At 47.0% G+C, this 17,379-nt stretch overlaps 1 protein-coding gene across 6 annotated transcripts in view; it reads right to left on the minus strand.

The window, feature by feature from the left end:
- The window catches only part of HNF1B (HNF1 homeobox B), a gene marked incomplete at its 5' end in the record, with an annotated part of 51,369 nt that overhangs the window by 12,767 nt on the left and 21,223 nt on the right, over positions 1-17,379 (minus strand). For 4 of the 6 annotated variants that reach the window (XM_081162059.1, XM_081162057.1, XM_081162061.1 and 1 more), the window contains 2 exons: positions 3,371-3,503; positions 8,309-8,469. In XM_081162059.1, the coding sequence (XP_081018185.1) occupies positions 3,371-3,503; positions 8,309-8,469 (294 nt within the window). Of the gene's footprint in view, positions 1-3,370; positions 3,507-8,308; positions 8,470-17,379 lie in introns of all 6 variants that reach the window. The other 2 variants (XM_081162058.1, XM_081162056.1) reach the window with 1 other exon arrangement.

Genomic DNA, 17,379 nt, shown 5'->3' on the forward strand with positions numbered 1-17,379 from the left:
TGGGCTGAGCCCGTTACATAAGAGACTGCAGGGCAAGTGATTTTATAGGTCCATTTTCTAGACAACAAAACTGAGGCTTGAAGAGATTAAGGAACTACTCAAATTCCACAGTGAGCTGCAGATGGAAATGGGTTTTCAATAGATCTGAGGCCGGAGGGTCTCCCAAAGTCAAATAACCTCCCGAGCTTCGCTCCTTGAGGTTGCCAGGGCCCTGGGAAAGCTGACCCTACTGGCTCACTGGATCCATGCCTGCCTTTGAGAGAGGCTTGCCCTGGTGGTGCCCTCGGAGCAGAGTTAAAGGCCTCCACTCTGAGGAACAGCTTATTGCCCAGATCTATCTGTCCAGCAGAGGGCAGGAGTGTGCAGGGTCTCACATTTTGGTAAAAAAACAAAAACCCCTCTCTTCAGTCCTGTGAGTATGAAGTAGGGAGTTGAAGGTTGGGAATTATAGTGGGTCTTACCATTTTCTGGGGGTATGAGGACCTCTGTGGTTCTGTACTGTCTATGTCCTGAGTCTTCTCTAGAACTGGGGTGGGCACTGCAAAGATTGGGTCCCTGGTACCCACCTTCCATCTGTTCCCTGGGCAGGACTCTGGGGAAGGCAGCTGAGGCAGGTGGGAGTAGGGACAAGAGAATCAGGGGAACACACCCAACCTCTTTCCTAGAGTCACCAATGCTCCTTTGACCTTGCTTTCTGGGAAGTGGGGAAGGGGGAAGGGGGGAGGGAAGAATAAAATGAAGAAGGAAATCCAGAAAAAAGTCTCTTTCAGTCTTTTAGGCAAATGTGGAAGGAACACCTAGAGAGCCTTTCCTGAAATGGAGATGGTTTCATAAGCAGGTCTGTGGGAAGTCCTCCACGGAGATAGCACAAAGGCCTCAACAATTGCCTACCCAGAGCTTTAGCTGATATTGTTATCAGAAACATAAAAGGTGAGTGAAGAAGGAATAAGCCCCCTCCTGGCTCTCCTGGGTGGGGTCCTCAGATCACTCTCAGAATAGCACTATCTCCAAAATCCCCACAGGGGCTCAGCTTCTCTCCAAGCCAAGGTCTCACCTGATACCCTGATATACTGTTTCCTTCTCCTACCTTCCACTGATGGTCTCAGACTCCAAGGAAGCCCCATAGATTTACTCTTTCCCAAGAGCCCACTGTTGCTGCCTGTTGGGAAATCTCTGCCCAGAAAAGCAAATTATCCTGTGTAGAGTGGATAACTGACATTTGAGGGCATGGTTCTGAAACCTGCCTGCACTTTAGAATCATCTGGGCGAGCTCTTTATGAAATATACATTCCTGGGCCCCACCCAAGGCTTAACGAGTTAGAACCTTTAGAGGTGAGGCCCAGGAATCTTATTTTCAACACAGTCTGTGGCCCTGATGTGCCTCAATTCCAGGACTGAGAGCCACTGATGTCATTCCAGCTTCCAGGAAGTGTGACTCTTGGCCTTTTCATCTGCTCTCTGGGCACTGGTTCCTGCTTAAGAGGCATGTTGTCCTGAGGAACGGGCCCTGCCGAGTAATTTGGTATCACTCTCTCCCCGGCCTCTGTGGTCTTGAGGCAGGACCCACGTGCTCAACAGGACATGAGTCGGCTAAAAGAGGGTGCCTGCAACTAATTCTTCATCCTGACACTCCACAGGGAGGGAGGACCACTGTGTCTCGGCCAAGTTTTCTGGTGACCCTCACCGTTCTTCATGCTCCCTCCCACTCCAAGCACACACACACACACACACACACACACAGAGTAAGGTCAGTGTACACTCTGGCATTGCCATTTGGCAGTAGGAAATTAAGATTACTGTGAAAAGGTAGAGAAGCATGAGTGAAGATACTTAAGAGGAACGGAATTGAAAAATATGAGGCAGCCTCGGGGAAATGTTTAGTTCAGACAGTGCCTAAGGAAATATATAACAGTGTGTGTCAGCCAAAGCTTGCATTGGGAAGAAAGAAGGTAAGTAGGATGGTTTATGTACCATTTTGGTTGGAGAACTAAGGAGGTGGGCTATCTTATCCATGGGTTTTAGTCAAATCTTCTAGATGGCAATCAAGCTAGTTTCTGGTAGCCTATCTCACTCTCAATGATATTGGTATGGTTACTGTATTTCTGGAGAGGGCCCATTGAAAAGGCAGTAAATTTAAAATAACTTCATATTTTGTAAGTCCCCTAAGGGCTTTCTCCATTCCCATTTCCCTCTGCAAAAATAAATGTGGAGTATACCAATTTCCGAGCAGCTAAGGATAGGGTGAGAACCACACATACTCATTTGGTCTATCTGTGTGCCTCCTTTGGGCCTAGTCTTGTTTTGCCCTTAAAGAATATATAAGTCATTCTCTTCAGAAGTAACCCAAGTTGCTATCCTGACTAACACTGGTTAAGGGGAAAGGAGGGAAGGAGAGGAAAAGGCAGGAATAAAACAGAGAGGTGATCAGCAAGGGAGACCATCAGTATAATGGGGCAGTCCTAGGCTGAACGAAAGGGGAGAAATGTGCCACCCCAACCCCTAGATCTCTCCTGAGACTTCTCAGGAATACTTCCCAGAGTCACAATGATGACTTGGCCTGAGCTGTCATGATGAAGCTGAAAATACACTGAACACTCATTGGGGTTAAAATTCTGGGAGAGACATCCACAGACACAGCCTATATCAGCCTTTCCATGCCCTAAAATGGCCCACCGGGGGCGGGGTACAGGCTGGCTGTGGAATATGAGCCATCTCCCCATCTTCAAGGCATGGGCTTCAACAACCTGTTTCTCCTTACAGACCCAGAGATGCTATGACTGTTTCCTTTGGAGTTCCCTCACACTGTATTTTCACCACTGGCCAAAGAGGCCTCATCTGATCACACAAAATTCCCCGTTTACAAGGTAGCCCATTGTGTCTTGCTCCATCTTCACCAACACAAAGATACATCAGCACAATCTCCTGGAGAATCTACCACATACTTAGGAATAGGAACAAACACTAGACAAAGTACACGAGACAAAGTATAAGCTACAATATTATGCATACTCATGCCTTACGGATTTACAAGCATGTCTATGCACACTGTCATTGATCAGCAACCCATTCTACAGATGAGGAAACCGAACCTCATAAAAATTCAATGATTAGAACTAAGACATACACAGCTGGTAAGCTGTGATCAAGATTTAACTCCACTGCATTTTTTTTCCTGTTTTAGGCTAAACGATCCAAGTTTGTTGAGGAGAAAGATAAGAAGCTAAACAAGGTGAACCAAATCTACAAGTGGCAGATGAATTTGAAGGGGTTTTCTTTAGTCCTTTCTTATAAGGTTGTGCCCCCAAGTTTTTTGACCAAGAACAGAGCTTACTTTGTACCCCCAAGTTTTTTGACCAAGAACAGAGCTTACTTTGTGCAATGGCCATGACTCCAGAGAGGGGTGTCATGATGAGGTTTTGAGATTGCTGGGGGTTATGGTGGGAAAGGCTGTGGATATTTGTCAAGGTGCTGACAGGGGGCAAACCACCTCCTGAGACCGAGATCTGCTGGAGAGAAAAAAAAAAAGAGCAACATGAGTGGAACTGAAACTGCAAAGAGTAGTGTCCCAAATGACATCACTTAGCAATTCCTTGGCACAACTAATTAATGGATGAAGTCATTCATTCATTCATTCATTCATTCATTCATTCATTCTTCATTATTCATTTACTCAATAACAATTATTAAGCACCTATGTGTGGATAGGAACTGTTCTAGGTGCTGAAGATAGGGCAATAAGTAAAATAGACAATAATCTCTTCCCTTGTGGTGCTTCATTTATTGACTGCCTTTGAGTTATTAGCTTGCCTTAGAGATTCTTCTGCCCATGGGTATTATACGATTGTCACTTGCTCACTTTAGAAGTATCCTCTAGTCTGCTCTATGCTTTCTATATTATTGGTGCTGAAGACATATGATTGCTAAAAATAACTGAAGAAATGTCCTGGGATTCCCCAGTGAGAGCAGGTTAGGGACCAGGGAGAAACCCAGGGAAGCTCTCAATGACTACAGGCTCTAGCAAGCACTGCTCATACATTAACTCACAAACCTCACCACTGTCCCATGAGGTAGGTATTTCTGCCATTCCCATTTCATTGATGAAAAAACTGAGGCTCAGAGTAGATATGCATATTGCCTAAGATTCAACAATGATACATCTGGTATTTACGCCCAGGTCTGTCTAACTCTAGAACTCAAGTTCTTACCTTTTATAGAGGACTTTCTCCTATCCCTGCAATTATTACTAAGGGTTGAGGGAGATCAGCCGCTACTGAGCTTCTCTACTGCCTCCAAATCTCCACTATACATCAGAATTTATTTCCTTTCTTCCTTTCTTTTTTTGGTTAAGGAGCTGATTGTAATGATAAAGCTACTAAATAAGTCGTAGGCCCCAGGTATCCCCATTCTGGTTTACCATTATATTTTAATGACAGATTAATAAGGAAAAGGTACTGATTTTTATGTGTTTACTTCATACATGGCTACTCTGAATCTTTTTATTGATAACGGAATCCTTTTATTTATTCCTAATAGTGTCTTTTCTGTTTTGATTTTCTCCATTTTTCCAAGTATATAATGGCATCACAAGCATATAATGCTGATAGGGTCTCTTCTGTGCTAGTACTAATATGTGTACATGTCATATTGCATTGGTTGGAACTTCTGAATAGTATCAAATAATAACAGCTGCAATAGATGCGTTTGCTTTGATTCTGATGTTATCAGAAATGCTTCCGATGTTTCCCCATGAATTATAAGAAGCTATCAGTTTTACACACACATACACACACATCTTTTCATGACAAAGTAGTTTATTATTTATAGTTTTAAAATAATTTTTTAAATTATTATTAAGAAAAGACATCCCTCCCTCATTCTGAACGAACCCAGGCATTCTTGATGGCATCAGGACCTGAGGGGTGCTGTAGGGCTCGAATGCATACGTCAGATGTCTCAGTAGTCCAGTTTCTCCTCTTGGCTCTCGTTACCCAGAGCTGCTCAGATTATAGGTCTTGCACCAGCACCCAGGTAAGACACTATCTCTCATGCCCTGCCCTTCTGATCAGCCCCATAGCTTCCAAGGTTAATTTGAAAAAGAAAGAAAGAAAAAAACCCAAACAGGTTTGTTTGTGTTTTCAAAATGAGCATCAAGAAGTGAGTTAGGGGTCATGTGACCAAGAAGGAATTCCAGCCACATCAAACAAGAGAAAACCAGCCTGTTTGCTGGACTTGTTTTTCAAAATGTCAGAGTCATTAAAAAAAAAAAAAATCAGTAATGTGCCTTCAAACTTCCCTTGGGTAATGTAGTCCTTCAGAAAAAGTCAAAGTGATGGTAATCTCTGCCAGTTCAAGGCTTGATTTTAGTGGTGAAAGAGAAACGTGGGTGCCAGTGATAAAAACAACTTAAATGTGGATGGCTTTGGAGTTTGTAAAGCGCTTTCACTGACTGTCCTCGATAAATAATGACATAAATAGGAAAGGCATTATGATGATTGCCCCTGTGTTACAGATTAATAAAGCAATCTTCAGAAGAGTTGAGAGACTATGTCATTTGACTACTAAGTGAGGAAGCCGGAATCCAAACCCAGTTCTGCAGGAGTTTAAATCTCACCTACTTACTATGTCTGGGTAATCTTAGTCAAATTCCCTCCCACTCTAAAATGTAACCATTAAATTCTATTTGCCTCCAGGACTGATGGAAGCCAGGGAGCTGCCAAGGATATCAGCCATGATCCTTACACGGTAATTCAGAGAGCTTGAGTTAAAGCTGCCATGTGCAGTCCTCTCACTATGCTAACTAACTGCTTTACCTGCCTACAACCTATGAGGTCGGTATTCTGCTCCCTACTTTGCACAAAAGGAACTGAAGTTAGAGAAGTTAAGAAATGTGCCCAAGTGGTAGAGTTGGCATTGAAAGCAGCTACCTGCCTCCGAGGCCTAAGCTTTTCTCCATTAGATCACACTGCTTTGATGCTGTGAAAATATCCAGTACGTGCTTTTTAAAAAAACAAGGTTCAACATGCACAGACTGCAACCCTAAACCTGGCCGGCTCTTTGTCAATGCATGCCATCTGGGCATGGGGTGGGGGACAGAGAGTGCAAAAGGAAGCTCAAATGGCTCAGCATCATTTCCAATATCTGGGGCGAGATTTCAAATGGGTAACCTACTGAACGTCAGCACCCAGAGATCGCTGCTCCTTGTGCAGGGCTTACTCAAAGAACAGCAGAGTGACAAGCAGGCCTCACACCCATTACCCTTCATTTTACAGATGAGGAAACCGAAGTTAAGCAACACCCATCCTCCAAGACTTGGACACACTGATCCCCCACCTGCATTATTTATAATCATATTCCCCTCTTGCGTTGGCAGATGAAGATCTGTTAGATATTACCAGCAAATGGACTCTTGAATTTGGGCTTCCAGAACTAGTGACATATGAGCCAGGGCGTTGGAGACTAGTGAAAAGCTGGTCCCTGCAAACAAGCTTCCAGGTGTTTGCTGACGTTGAGGTGTGCTATCTTGGTCAACTGTCAATCCAAGAACATGCTGCCCACTAGGGCACTGCCAAGCAGAACAGGAAGAAGAAAGCGTGTCTGCGGGCTGCCCTGGGAGCAGCCCCGGCCTTGGGGGAGGCAGTCTGCCTCTTAGGAGAACGAGTGGGAGGGCTCAAAGGGAAACCCAAGGGCCTGCAGGCAACAGGAGTGGAGATTGGAGGGTTCCATCCAACGAGAAGTCAAGACCTCTTCCACGAGGCCCCTTCTCCAGGGAAGCCTGGGTAATCCCTAGCCCTACTTGTCTGGGTCTCAAAGTGACTCTTGAGAACTCCTAGAGAGTTGTCTGTGCCTCTCACAAGGTAGCCGAGACAAAGGGTTCTTCATGAAGAAGCTGAAGGGAAAGGGGAAGGGCAAGGAGGCTGCAGAATGCCTCCCCCGGGAGCTCCCTTTCATTTATTTTGCAGAGGCCTCTACCAGGGAGATCAGCTCGGGTCCCCTGAAACTAGAGTTGGCCAGGCCAGCTCTCTCCTCAGAAACTACACTTTGTTTTTCCTCCAGGGAGCTGGGGACTCAATCACCTGTGACTCACCATTCCTGTGTTGCCCATACAGCACACACGTCAAGGTCTAAAATGGCATCTGCTCCGTCCCTTCCCCCCTCTCCGTCCCCTGCCGCCTCTGGGTCAGACACCTTGAGGGAATGTGTGCAGCTCCACCTTGAGCATAGAAGCCAGGAACCTGTGGCTCCCCGCCCCCCTCGCTGGAACACAGAGCATGACCAAAGACTAAAGTTTTCCATTTCCTACCCTTACGGGTGTTGCAATGCCTGTGTTCTCTCCTAGGCTGCTCTCCCCTGCACTTGTGTTGCTAGAGAATTAGAACCCTGACAACTCAAACCCAGACAGTCTATTCCTCACTAAGTGTGCTAAACTTACACCTGAGTGTGGGCTGTGGGTATAGATATAGAAAACTTCATTTAAAGAGAGTAACGTGACGTTAACATCACAGCAACACTGTCGCTTACTGAATATTTACCTTACCAAACACTGGGCCGAGTGCGTCCCAGGTTACCACCCTTGTCTCCTCAGTACCCCTATTGTTATTACCCCCATTTTATAGACGAGAGGGAGGCCTGGAGGAGCTCGGTAACCTGCCCAAGGCTACACAGCTATTAAGTGCTAGAACTGGGATTTGAACCTGGGTCACTGTAACTTCAAAGTCGGTGCTTCTCACTCGCCCTGTAAGCACTGCCCCACCCCACCTGGGTTCTGTGCCCCGACAGTCACTAGCATCCATCTGATGTCCTTCAAAACCCCAGTTCAAGAAGTTTCTCCCCACCTGCCACCCCCCAAAGCCTGACTTAATTCCTCTCCTTCCCAGCGCCAGGGGGTGGTGAAGAGAAAGGGGGGCTTGTTTGAAAGCGAGGCCCTCTCTGGGTTAAAAAAAACTGGCTTTGGAGGCCGTGGTTGGGGAAGGGGGGGGATGGTGAATGAACATTTTATCAACACAAATGTCATTGGCAGCCCCAAAACAAACAGTGTCCCACCCGGCTTGCTCCTTTATGAGGCATTCAATCAATAAAATGAGAGCAGAGCTCTGTCAGATTTATTGGCTGGGTTCAAACCGAACACCTCTTCCAGCCGCCAAAGGCTGGGTCACCGGCTCTCCCTTCCCATTCCAGCTCCGGACAGCCCCCCATCTTCCCGGGCAGGCCTACAATGCTTCATTGTTTGAGGCAGGCCTTGTGAGAAGTTGTGTTTGTTTTGCCTCTTATCTTATCAGCTCCAGAGCTACAATGGCCCAGGTGTACTCACCATTTTACCGTCAGGTGAGAGGAGACTGTGGCCGGGGTCCAAGCTGGCCGGAGAGACTTGCTGTAAAACAGACTGGCTGGTCACCATGGCGCTGTTGCCGTGGTGACTGATGGTTGAGGAGGAAGTGACCTCACTGTTTCCCTGCTGGCTGTAGCGCACTCCTGCAAAACAAGGCAGACCCCACAGTGACATTAGTGCCACCGTCGCCTCAGGAAGATGTCTCTGCCTCTCCGGGTGTTTTCAGGGGTGGGTGACATGAAAACAAAAGTGCCTTCTCCTCCTGTGTCTGCCCGTGAGAAATCCCGGCTGTCTTTTTCTCGGGGAAAGGCCTCTCCTGAGCTTTGGAATGTAAGCTCCATGAGGGCAGGACATTTTTATTTGTTTTGTTTTGCTCGTTGCTGTGTCTCCAGTGCCTCAGCACTTGGTAGCTGCTCAATAAATACCTGTCAAATGAATGAATGAATGAATGAATGAATGAATGAAATGAATGGATTGTGCTTGTTGCTACATCAGCATAGCTCTTTTAGGATTTAGGGTCTTTTCTTCCTGGCTGGAATATTTCTTTTATTCTTCAAAACACCTTCTAGAAATGTTTCCCTGTCATCTCTTGGCTATGAGTTGACCCATTTTTCAAAGAGGCACTTGCCCAGTGACCCTTGTAAGAGCCATGGCAAAATGCATCAGTCTCTGTGCACACCACTGTTTTGTCTGAGCCCCAAAGACCTAGAGGACACAGGCAAAGCAGGACAGGGATGGGACTGCAGCTAGGAGTCTTTGGCTCTGGGACTCATATTCCTTTGGTGGGGTCCCATTATATCAAAGTATATTGCTACTTCCCCAGGCCACAGGGGAAGGCCTGTTTACTGGGAGGGGGGGCAGGCCGCATGTACAGGCGGGATGTAGACGCTTGATAAAGCACTGTAGTTTGGTCTGCAAGCATGTTTAGAGCCTCACTGCTTTGACCCACCCTCTTGCTCAGGAAAGGGAAGATGCTGGGTGGAGACCAGGCAATCGAAGGAAGCAAAGACCTGGGTAAGTTTGCAGAGTCAAAGTCCTGCTTGATGTGCCCACGAAACAGTCAAAGACAAAGCTGGAGTAGCTGGGCGTCTCAGCCTAAGCTCAAAGGTTAGAGTGTTTTAGTTTTTCACTTTGGATTTGACAAAAAAGGACCGGGGGACCCTGTTCTGCAAGGGAGGGAGACCACAAGTTCTAGGCATGCACTCACATAAAGAGGTGGGCCAACTATTTGGCTATACTTCGCCTTTGCCTAGTTTCCCACGATGAATCATCTCTTTACAAAGTATATTGATTCTGCTGGTCTGTTTCCCCTCGCCCTCCCTCCTTCCCAAGGAGGCTACAAAGTCCCCCCAGGGGACAGGCAAGCATCATAACCTGCAGCCTCCAATTCACTAAGACGAAGCTTGCCAAAAGCAGACCCAAGCCAGTGTCCTTGGATCCTCCAAAGGACATTATTCAAGGCTGATATGACCCAGAGCTTATAAGGGCTGGGGGAAGACAAATAAGTGCTAAAGCAGGGATCCAACCTTCAAGAGCAACTTGTTGGATTATCGAGTGGCTTAATGCATGCTCTACGGGCTTCTACTATTGGTTGTTTTCCCCATCCTTCAATTCAAGGGGCTGTTAGTGGGAGCGGTATTGGTAATGGGGCACTAGAATTCAGTGGCTATTGGTCTGGGACATTACATTTTTGGGGAAACAGGAACCATGATGTTAAAAGGAAGGAAGGTGCACGTCTCCAAACCAACAGCCTCTGCCCAGTCCTGTCTGTCTCCCTCTGCGTGATCTGCAGCCCCCTGCTTTCCTATTTATCACCCTCTACTTCAAACCATTGGAATAAATCAGGTCCTTTTCCTCCACTCACATGAGCTCACAGTATTGTTATGTGGAAGCAGAAAAACCTGAAGCTTATGAGTTCAGAAGGCAAAGCTCAATTCAACGGAGAAGAGGGAGGCAGATTTCAAATCAAGAAAAGGGTGCATTTTCTAACAAGGAGGGCCAGTGGGAAGACTGTGTGGGCTATGGAGCTAGAGAAACTCAGGTTCAAATTTTGTTTCTTAAAGTATGTTTTTATTAAGTTTAGAAAGAGAGGAAGGGAGAGAGAGAGATAGAAACATTGATGAGAGGAACATCAACATTGATCGGCTGCCTCCTGCACATCCCCTACTGGGGATCAAGCCTGAAACCTGGGCCTGGGCCCTGACCAGGAATCAAACCCATGACCTCTTGGCGCATTGGCCAACACTCAACCACTGAGCCACACTGGCTGGGCTCAGGTTCAGATCTTAACAGATGTGAGATCTTGGGAAATTTTTCTCTCTGTGCCTTAGTTTCCTCTCATAAAGTGAAGACAATGCTTCCTTATTTTTATATTAGAGATAACATCTATAAAGCTCCTAGCACAATGCTAAATAAATGGCAACTATGAGGGGGATTGCTTGGGGGAGGGAACTGGTATAGGAAAAGACCCCAAGATATATGCCCTAAGACTCTAGAATTCAAGACAACATAAGGCAAGTTCTAAGTACTGTATGGAATTCTCTTTCCATGGAGGAGTTTCCAAAGCATCCAAACCTGGTGGACCACTGATGCTTTGCCCTGGAAGCAATTTGGGAGGGAGGCCCGGCCCAGCCCGGCCCTCTTGTTCTCACCGTTTGGAGGAACTGGACTTCACCTTGCTTTGCTCCTGCTTTCTCTGACTCCCTGACTAGCTATTTACCTCCCCAGGATGCTCTGCTCCTGAGAGAGTGGTGATAACCCTGGGAGTCAGGTGTGCTTTTACCCCCAGCCTGTCCCCATCATCGATTCAGTCTCAAGTCAAACAGACTCTGGTTTTAGCCTATTTAATTTGGCTGAAGGAAGAGGGCCAACCCTCTGATGATCAAATATGGGTCACTGGGAGGCTTTTCCCCTACCACAGGCTACATAATTATTTATTTAAAAATAATTAACCAAAGATATGCACAGGAAACAAAAGCCTTCTTTACAAGGGAGTTTGGCGGGAGCGAGTCAAGAGCTATTTGTTAGAATCCAGGCAACACAGCCCAAGGTTGCTGTTGTTTCCAAACCTTGTTTTCATCCCTCGCAGAACTTCATCATATAAGAACTAAAGCAGTGGACCTACTCTGTTTAAACACAGATGGGCCTAGACCTCTGTACATTCCTTTAAAGACCTCTGGCTAAGGGATCGTGTCTTCCTGGGAATTAGGGATCCCTGTTTTGATCTCCACTCCGCCATCAATGTATTGGGTGAGCTCCTGCTTCCTCATCTATAAGCCAGAGGACTATCTGCTGCGGGGAGGGGGCTATTGTCACTGCAGAGTGTGGTGGGAGCGAGGCACAAGGCCGCTCATCAGCTCCACATTTACCTGTAACCTTTCCCACTGGTGCCTTTCTCACCAGGAATTTGGTAATCACTCTGGACCCTGAGAGGGTAACTGCAATCAGCCAAGTGCCATAAAGGAGGGGGTGGCGGTGGAGGGTGTATCACAAGGTATCTGCTGGTGCTCTTATTAGAGGAAGGAGAGGCCGGGTCCTTGTGTATTTCACAAACTCAGAAGAGGGCTTGAGGTGAGAACGAAAGTAGAGTAGTCTCAGGGGCCAGGCGACCTGGTTTTATATCTTGGCTCCGCCACATCATAGCTGTGTAACCTTGGGGAAGTTACTTAACCTCCCTGAACTTTGGTTTCTTTCTTTCTTAAAAATATATCTTTATTGATTTCAGAGAGAGGAAGGGAGAAGGAGAGAGAGATTTGAAACATCAATGATGAGAGAGTCATTGATCGGCTGCCTCCTGTATGCCTGGGACTGGGGATCGAGCCCACAAACCGGGCCTGTGCCCTGACTGGGAATCGAACTGCGATCACCTGGATCCTAGGTCGATGCTCAACCGCTAAGCCACGCCCAGCCTGGGCTGAACTTCAGTTTCTTTATTGTTAATATCCACCCCTTAGCTTATTGGGAAGAAGTCTGGTGAGTTAATGGGTGTGAAAGAACCCAGACCATGCTTGGCACATGACAGCTGCTCAAGACACATCAATTCCTCCTACTTTGGATCTTTGTCTAAAAGACATTTTTAGAAAGGCTGAGTTCACAAAACCTTATTGAGCACCTATCATATGCCAGGCCTTGTGCTACGGAGCTGTGTTAAGAAGTGAAATGACATCTCCCCTTTTCCTTCACCATTGTTAAGCTCTGAAAATAAATATGCTATGAGGGCTCTGGTTTAATATTAACTGGCAAAGATGCGAGCTTAATAGCCACAGAGATTCCATAGGAGAAATGACAAGGCCAAAAGGTGGCCACAGACCTTCCACTCACTTTCTGGCTCAAGTTACTAACTGGCCATGTCCCCATCACTGGCCCTATGAGCCACAGCAAGTGTGCCCAGCAGCAAAAGTCATCTCAGCTGGAATCTAGAGACATCCGCAGGCCCTGGTGAGGCTGCGTACTTTCACCTGCTCCTAGGCCTCAGCATCATGGGTGATGATGCTACTCCTGAATTCCTGGCAGCATGTGGGACAGAGACAGATCATTTGGTTTCTATTCAACGTGACTGGTCAGAAGTGTCAGAACATGAAAGCAGCTTATGATTCCAAGAAGCCAGCATCTCTATGCCCTGCCTTTCTGCACCAGCACTCACCTCCAGGGCGCTTGTCACACTGCTGCAGCTTGGGATTTCTTTCTAAAACAAAATCACACTGTCACTGCCCTGGTTGAAAACCTATGATGGCTCCTCACTGCCTCCTGGAAAAGCCCCAACACCTAAGACTGGCAGAATGAGGCCTCTGTGCCTGCAGACTGTCTTATTTGCGTCATCTCTCACCACATCCCATATACTATGTCAGAGCACCTGCCATTCCTTGCACAGGCCCTGCCATCTCCTGCCTCTGTGCCTTTGCATATGCTGTTCCCTCTGCCTGGAATGCTCTTCCCTTCTTCTCCATGACATCCTGTAAGAGGCTCAATGTCACCTCACTCTGTGACACTTCCCTTGATTCATCCTGGTCCTTTGTATTTTACATGTAATAGAGACTCTTACAGCCGGAGGGGTTACCCTGCACTATAATGCTCTGATGATATCGTTACTCTCTCCACCTCTTATAGAAAGAGATGGCATTTTACTCATTGTTGCATCCTCAGAGCCTAGCAGAAGGCCTGAAATTGTGAATATTTATTGAATTTAGGAACGAGCCCTCAGCTGCTGTGAGTATCCATGTTCCACAACAAGGAAGCATTCTTCTGGCAGAAGGAAGAATCACTTCTGCAGTAATGTTTGTGCAGAAAGTGTGGATTTCTTCCAAGTCTACTGGTACATTAGGGAATAGTTTGAATGCAACATGGATTTTGCAGCTGAAGAATTCAGAAATCTGCACCCAGCTGAAGAGAGCCGCACAGGAACACACTCAATGCACTTGTGTGCATAGGCGCACAAGCACACACCCGTCAAACATCTACCGCCTAACATCAGTTCATCACATGTGCTCAAGCCACATCTGTTCACATCTGGAGTTACAACTTTCCTTCCGATTTCTGATCACGCTCCGCGCACTACTTCACAGTAACTCACCAGTTGCAACCTTTCTGATGCCCACATCCACAGGCAAACCTCAGGACTTCAAGGCAAAGTGCCATATTTATTGTTTTACAGCATTTATGTATTTCTTAATCATTTAACAGGTGTAAAACTCTGATGTTTTTATTAGAGTCTTATCTTTTTAAAAGGTGTCACTGACGGAGTTTTTGAGCATTGCGCCCTTCACCCCATTTTTCCCATAAGCCCTATGGTTTTTATGGTGTGACTCTAAGGCATGGTGGCTTTTATGATAGTTCTACATAACTGGCTGTGCACCTGTGTTCAAAGACACACGCCAATTGCCTTACAGGGGGACGCCGGAGAAGAGGGGCTCAGTGTGGAATTAACTACAGAGATTGTTCAGAAACCTGTGCTCGGGGGCTTAGAACCACAGCTCATAGAATACCGGGTATCTGACCCAACTCTCTAGAGCTTCAAAAAGCAGCTGGGACCCCAATTCCATGATTCCAGAAATCAACAGGGCACCAGTGTCTAGACACTTTCAATTAATACTCTCTCTCTCTGCCTTGCCTTTGATGATTCTGGGCCTGGCAGCTTTGGGGCCTTGGCATTTTTGCCAATAAAGTGGCCATACAGATCTCCCTCCCTCAGAAGCCAGAAGAATGAATGAATAGAATAAGGATAGAAAAGCACTGGGTTTTACTGGGAGAAATGCTAGGCAAACAGAAGAGTAATGTCATCCCGGAAAGCATGACCAGAATTGCTTGTTTAGTAAGAAGAGGAGGGGGAGGTGGGGCCTCCTGGGCAATGACAGGCTCAGCTAGCCCCCACGTGGTATTTGGCCCTGAAGCCTGGGGTCCCTTTCACTGGAGTCTGTGAGCTGCACCCAGAATCTGGTGGGATGCCTTTCACCCTTGACATTTCAAAGCCAATCTCCCATCCCTGATAATGCAGGAATGTTCCTCTGGCTGGTGGACCTCTGCCAGCAGGAGTGAGCGTCCCAGCCACCAACAGAGTAAACATTACTCAACTGGCCAGGGCTCTGTCACACACATTCTTCCCCTGTGTTCCTAACCTCATGCAGAGCGCAGCCCAACCCTGTTGGGTCTAGAAACTGGGAATTTAAACTCAAGCAGGAGAGAAACATGCAAAGGAGAAAGTTCTTCCAAAAGGAAACCACCATGTCTGTCAATTATGGGTAGACAGAGCTGTCTTTCCTAAAAGGGTCGGGAAGGGGACCTGGAGGAATCAGGCCAGTCTTGATGGGCCCAGTACTGAGTCTTTAGAAATCCACTCCCTCTTTTTGCAAAGAGGAATCACTTTCTCGAGGAGAGAGGCAGTGGCACGAATGATTCAGTCTGGCGAATTTCTGAGACACGCATTTGGGATAAAAGAATGTGAACCATTGTCCAGCTTGAGACTGGGAAGTCCAGAAATGAAGGCTCTCAAATGAGTTAGCATTGGTGCCTTAGTTTCCTCACTGGTAATACAGGACTATTGCCAGTTCTTATTAATATTACCACTTCTGCAGGGATAAAGATGAATGTCTACAAAGAGTGTAGGAGATTAAAAATCTGAAAGCCTGGGAGGAAAAAGCTAATGCAAGATGAAAGCAATTTAAACACTGGGCTGGCTTCAAATCCAGATGTCTCTCTCCCTGAGGTGGCTTAGTTAGGAGCTCAATTCCTAAGAGGAGAAACACAGACAGGCCTGTGGAGATGGTAAACATTCTTGAACTCAAGGGGTAAAAGTGGAGTGACACTTAAGGGAAGCCCACAAATTGGTTTTCTTATAAAAATCAAAGCAAATGTAACCAAGAAAAGAAAAAAAAAAAAAGGCTCCCATTAAAAGCATCTTGGCTGAGAACAGAAGCTAATGTACACGGTGCACCTGAGAATTTAAAATTGCACGTGGGGAGGCAGAAGGGACACAAACGCCACCTGTCCTCCCCGCCAGGTCCACCAGCCACCATGCCGGTGTCTGCAGGCAAACCTCAGATGGTTTGCAATGGACACTTCGGCCTAGAGACCAAGACTGCAGGGGAGAGAACTTGAGACGTCCTCACACACGGGAGTGTTTTACACAGCCTGCTTCTCAGTGTGTCACAGGTGCCCCAGTGACAGAGGGGAGAGCTGAGGTTCAAAGAGGAGGAGGTGATTTTCACTGCCTCTTGCTAAGGGTCTCCCAGCAAATCAGCGGTACTTGGAAGCTGACCCTTCTCCTTCCCCATAAGCCCCAAACTGACTCCAGATGTGCTGAGACTTCCAGCACAACCCACCGATAGTTTGAAATGACATTTTGTTTACTTGTTTCTTAGCTGTATCTCTCATTGGAATACAAGCCCGATGAGGGCAGGGCCTGGTCTGTCTCCTTCATCCTCCCCTCAGCACCTTGTACGGAGCCTGGCCCGTGACGGGCTCTCCTGAGTATTTGTTGAATGAGTGACGGGTGAGTGACCTACATTTCAACCCTGACTGAGGGCTCACGCTCCCTTCGCCGGCAGTCTGCTGAGTTGAGCAGTGGAGAACTGCTAGGGGTATACATTTATCCTTTATATCTCCTGGTTTGTATGAGGTTAGGGAGAGGCATACGTTTTCGGGGAGGAAGAGAAAGGAGAAAGCGAGATTAAAATATAATCACAATGAAGAAATAGTATGGACGCCCTTGGGCAACTTCATGTTTGAAGATGTGAAGCGGGTGTGCTGAGGAGTGATGCAGCAGGACTTCCTTTTTACGCCTGAGATTTGGGGCAGTGCCTTAGCTGGTGTGAAAAAGGCCCAAGGGGATGCCTGCAAGGAACCCCCCCATTCTCTGCCTCTTGAGGCCTAAGCATGGCACCCATTACCCAGGACGCTGTAAGGGGTTGGCACAGGCTAACCTTTTCTAAAGGATCTGGGCTGCAGGTGGGGACCCCAATTTTAGACTTAACATGTTAGAATCCAGTTTGAGGCCCACTGGGTTGATTTGGGGGTAAGGGGCATCAATGAATGAGGCAACATGAGCAACTTAAATGCCTTTTTTCCCAAAGGAATCTAGAGTACGACTAGGAAGGGTTAATGGTGGCCATCATTAGGCCTACCGGCTGTTGGGCGAGGCAGAGCCCTGCTGCAGCCTGGCTCCTCGAGCCTCTTTTCTGAGAGGCTGCTTTTGCGGGCAGGGGCAATATGGCTGCAACAAAGGGCCCTGGGCTTCGCCGACAAGAATGATGACGCTTCTTGTGGGTCTGGGCAACAGAGGGAAGGTTATAAAGCCATCAGCAGACTGAGCCACTGGGTGTCCACACAAAAGTTAGGTCCTATAAACAGACATCTGTATTGTGACTAAAGGGCTAATAAAATTGCCTTAGAAAAGAGAGGTTTTCCACTGTGACCTATTCATAAACAGGATCCTACTGGGAAGTGACATCGAGGAAGAAGATCCTTTGAGGCCTGGCAAGCGTCAGGGCTTTCTCATTTGGAGGGTTTGCCTGGCTAGACCCTGGCCTCTTCATCACCATTGGTGAGGGCAATGCCATCAG

Source organism: Miniopterus schreibersii, assembly GCF_964146895.1.
Source record: "Miniopterus schreibersii genome assembly, chromosome: 16".
In the NCBI taxonomy this organism is placed as follows: Eukaryota; Metazoa; Chordata; class Mammalia; order Chiroptera; family Miniopteridae; genus Miniopterus; species Miniopterus schreibersii.